Here is a 4,850-nt window from a genome sequence, read left to right as displayed (position 1 = left end):
GTGTGTGAGCGAGTGTGTGTGTGTGTGTGTGTGAGGGAGTGTGTTTGTGTGTGTGAGGGAGTGTGTTTGTGTGTGTGGTGTGTGTGTGTGTTTTTTGTTTGGGGGGAGTGTAGCCGTTGTCGGGGTCAGGGGGAAGGGTCTCACCCTCTTGTCCAGTTTCTTGTCCCTGCGCTGCACGTGTTTCACCTTCACCGCTCGCTTCCTCAATGGGGGGTCAATGAACAGGGAGTCCTCCAACTCACTCAGCCACGGCTGGTCGACAAACAAGGGGGGGGGGGAAGGGGGGGGGGGAAGAGAGTGAGGGAGAGGGGGGGGAGGGAGAGAGAGTGAGGTGAGAGAGTGAGGGAGAGGGGGGAGGGAGAGAGTGAGGGAGAGAGTGAGGGAGAGGGGGGAGGGAGAGAGTGAGGGAGAGGGGGGAGGGAGAGAGTGAGGGAGAGGGGGGAGGGAGAGAGTGAGGGAGAGGGGGGGGGAGGGAGAGAGTGGGGGGGGAGGGAGAGCGTGAGAGAGAGGAGGGGGGAGGGAGGGAGTGAGAGAGAGGTGGGAGGGAGAGAGAGGGAGGTGGGAGGGAGAGAGAGGGGGGAGAGAGAGGTGGGAGGGAGGGAGAGAGAGAGGGGGGGAGGGAGGGAGAGAGAGGGGGGCGGGGAGGGAGTGAGGGGGGGGGGAGAGAGTGGGGTGGGGAGGGAGAGAGGATGGGGGAGGGAGGGAGAGAGACGGGGGGAGGGGAGGGAGTAAGAAAGAGGAGGGGGGGAGGGAGAGAGAGTGAGAGAGAGAGGGGAGGGAAGGAGTGACAGAGAGGGGGGAGAGGAGAGTGAGAGAGAGAAAGAATCGTGATCAGTTGACACCTTGCCTCCCCAGAATCGGTGGTCCTCCCACTCAAACTGGCATCCCCCCCGCCCCTTCCAACCCACGCCCTGATGGATCCGACAGGGAGGCCATTCGGCCCCTATCCGCCCTGCTGCCCCATCCCTGCACCGTTGGATCTGACCCCACTGTCAGCTCGACCACACTTCCCAGTCGGTTTCGCCACCTCCCCCCCCCCCCCCTCCCTCCCAGTCCCCCCTCCTCAGCCGAAACTCCCTCCAACTTGGTGGTGACGTATTGACCATCCTGAGGGGCCCGGTGCCCGATAACAGGGACGCCCCTCCCCCCCCCCCACCCCGCCCCGATCCCGTCCTGGAGGAGAGATTCCTCCTGGTGTCTGCCTTCATCAAAGGTGGCCCACTGCACCGAGGGTCTCGTAGAGAGGAGGGGAGGGGTGGGGGGGAGACATCCTCCCCCCCCACAGCCCGAGATCCACAGAGACCGACCCCGTCCTGCGTGTGTCTCGACTCCAACGAAGCACCCGTGATACTCGAACCACCTCCCACAACATCATCGTCTCGAACCTCATCGAGGAGCCCTTGCGTGTGACTGAAAGTCCTTCGAGAAACGAACGACGTCACATCGAGTCGACGCAGGAGACCAGAGGCCGGACGACACAACAGGAGAGGGATCAGGGAATCCCCACAGTGTCAAACTCAACCTTCGGCCCAGGAGGTTCACCCTGACCGGATGGCTCGACATTTACCTCAGACTCGGACCTGCACATCCCTGGGCACTATGGGACAATTTAGCACGGGCCAATCCCACCCTAACCTGCACATCCCTGGGCACTACGGGGACAATTTAGCACGGGCCAATCCACCCTAACCTGCACATCCCTGGGCACGATGGGACAATTTAGCACGGGTCAATCCACCCTAACCTGTACATCCCTGGGCACTACAGGGACAATTTAGCACGGGCCAATCCACCCTAACCTGTACATCCCTGGGCACTACGGGGACAATTTAGCACGGCCAATCCCACCCTAACCCGCACATCCCTGGGCACTACAGGGACAATTTAGCACAGTCAATCCACCCTAACCTGCACATCCCTGGGCACTACGGGGACAATTTAGCACAGTCAATCCACCCTAACCTGCACATCCCTGGGCACTACGGGGACAATTTAGCACGGGCCAATCCACCCTAACCTGTACATCCCTGGGCACGATGGGACAATTTAGCACGGGTCAATCCACCCTAACCTGTACATCCCTGGGCACGATGGGACAATTTAGCACGGGTCAATCCACCCTAACCTGTACATCCCTGGGCACTACAGGGACAATTTAGCACGGGCCAATCCACCCTAACCTGTACATCCCTGGGCACGATGGGACAATTTAGCACGGGTCAATCCACCCTAACCTGTACATCCCTGGGCACTACGGGGACAATTTAGCACGGGCCAATCCACCCTAACCTGTACATCCCTGGGCACTACAGGGACAATTTAGCACGGGCCAATCCACCCTAACCTGTACATCCCTGGGCACGATGGGACAATTTAGCACGGGTCAATCCACCCTAACCTGTACATCCCTGGGCACGACAGGGACAATTTAGCACGGGCCAATCCACCCTAACCTGCACATCCCTGGGCACGACGGGGACAATTTAGCACGGGCCAATCCACCCTAACCTGTACATCCCTGGGCACTACGGGGACAATTTAGCACGGCCAATCCACCCTAACCTACACACCCCTGGGCACTACGAGCACAATTTAGCACGGCCAATCCACCCTAACCTACACATCCCTGGGCACGACGAGGACAATTTAGCACGGCCAATCCACCCTAACCTACACATCCCTGGGCACTACGGGGACAATTTAGCACGGTCAATCCACCCTAACCTGTACATCCCTGGGCACTATGGGACAATTTAGCACGGGTCAATCCACTCTAACCTGTACATCCCTGGGCACTACGGGGACAATTTAGCACGGGTCAATCCACCCTAACCTACACACCCCTGGGCACTACGAGGACAATTTAGCACGGCCAATCCACCCTAACCTACACATCCCTGGGCACTACGAGGACAATTTAGCACGGGCAATCCACCCTAACCTGCACATCCCTGGGCACTACGGGACAATTTAGCACGGGCCAATCCACCCTAACCTGTACATCCCTGGGCACTACGAGGACAATTTAGCACGGGCCAATCCACCCTAACCTGCACATCCCTGGGCACTACGGGACAATTTAGCACGGGCCAATCCACCCTAACCTGTACATCCCTGGGCACTACGGGGACAATTTAGCACGGTCAATCCACCCTAACCTGTACATCCCTGGGCACTACGGGGACAATTTAGCACGGGCCAATCCACCCTAACCTGTACATCCCTGGGCACTACGGGGACAATTTAGCACGGGCCAATCCACCCTAACCTACACATCCCTGGGCACGACGGGGACAATTTAGCACGGTCAATCCACCCTAACCTGCACATCCCTGGGCACTACGGGGACAATTTAGCACGGGCCAATCCACCCTAACCTGTACATCCCTGGGCACGACGGGGACAATTTGGCACGGCCAATCCACCCTAACCCCCACATCCCTGGGCACTACGGGGACAATTTAGCACGGCCAATCCACCCTAACCTGTACATCCCAGGGCACTACGGGGACAATTTAGCACGGCCAATCCGCCCTAACCTGTACATCCCAGGGCACTACGGGGACAATTTAGCACGGACCAATCCACCCTAACCTGCAAATCCCTGGGCACTACGGGGACAATTTAGCACGGCCAATCTACCCTAACCTGTACATCCCAGGGCACTACGGGGACAATTTAGCACGGCCAATCCGCCCTAACCTGTACATCCCAGGGCACTACGGGGACAAATTAGCACGGACCAATCCACCCTAAGCTGCACATCCCTGGGCACTACGGGGACAATTTAGCACGGCCAATCCACCCTAACCTGCACATCCCTGGGCACGACGGGGACAATTTAGCACGGCCAATCCACCCTAACCTGCACATCCCTGGGCACTACGGGGACAATTTAGCACGGCCAATCCGCCCTAACCTGCACATCCCTGGGCACTACGGGGACAATTTAGCACGGTCAACCCACCCTAACCTGCACATGCCTGGGCACTATGGGGACAATTTAGCACGGGCCAAACCACCCTAACCTGCACATCCCTGGGCACTATGGGGACAATTTAGCACGGCCAATCCACCCTAACCTGCACATCCCTGGGTACTACGGGGACAATTTGGCACGGCCAATCCACCCTAACCCCCACATCCCTGGGCACTACGGGGACAATTTAGCACGGCCAATCCGCCCTAACCTGCACATCCCTGGGCACTACGGGGACAATTTAGCACGGTCAACCCACCCTAACCTGCACATCCCTGGGCACTATGGGGACAATTTAGCACGGGCCAATCCACCCTAACCTGCACATCCCTGGGCACTACGAGGACAATTTAGCACGGCCAAACCACCCTAACCTGTACATCCCTGGGCACTACGGGGACAATTTAGCACGGCCAATCCACCCTAACCTGCACATCCCTGGGCACTATGGGGACAATTTAGCACGGCCAATCCACCCTAACCTGCACATCCCTGGGCACTACGGGGACAATTTAGCACGGGCCAATCCACCCTAACCTGCACATTCCTGGGCACTACGAGGACAATTTAGCATGGCCAATCCACCCTAACCTGTACATCCGTGGGCACCACGGGGACAATTTAGCACGGCCAATCCGCCCTAACCTGTACATCCCAAGGCACTACGGGGGCAATTTAGCACTGCCAATCCGCCCTAACCTGTGCATCCCAGGGCACTAAGGGGACAATTTAGCACGGCCAATCCACCCGAACCTGTACATCCCTGGGCACTACGGGGACAATTTAGCACGGCCAATCCGCCCTAACCTGTACATCCCAGGGCACTACGGGGACAATTTAGCACGGCCAATCCGCCCTAACCTGCACATCC

The 4,850-nt window shown here is 58.4% G+C and overlaps 1 protein-coding gene across 1 annotated transcript in view; it reads right to left on the bottom strand.

Annotated features, from left to right (window-relative positions):
* The window catches only part of LOC140473735 (CXXC-type zinc finger protein 1-like), a gene marked incomplete at its 5' end in the record, with an annotated part of 31,119 nt that extends 30,867 nt beyond the window's left edge, over window positions 1–252 (bottom strand). The window contains 1 exon segment of the mRNA XM_072567633.1: window positions 145–252. Coding sequence (XP_072423734.1) covers window positions 145–252 — 108 coding nt within the window.
* Between the last annotated feature and the right edge of the window lie 4,598 nt (window positions 253–4,850).

The sequence above is a fragment of the Chiloscyllium punctatum genome, unplaced genomic scaffold (genome assembly GCF_047496795.1).
Source record: "Chiloscyllium punctatum isolate Juve2018m unplaced genomic scaffold, sChiPun1.3 scaffold_700, whole genome shotgun sequence".
NCBI classification, from domain to species: Eukaryota; Metazoa; Chordata; class Chondrichthyes; order Orectolobiformes; family Hemiscylliidae; genus Chiloscyllium; species Chiloscyllium punctatum.
The sequence above is the reverse complement of the archived record's forward strand: the minus strand, read 5'-3'. Positions and strand labels throughout refer to the sequence as shown.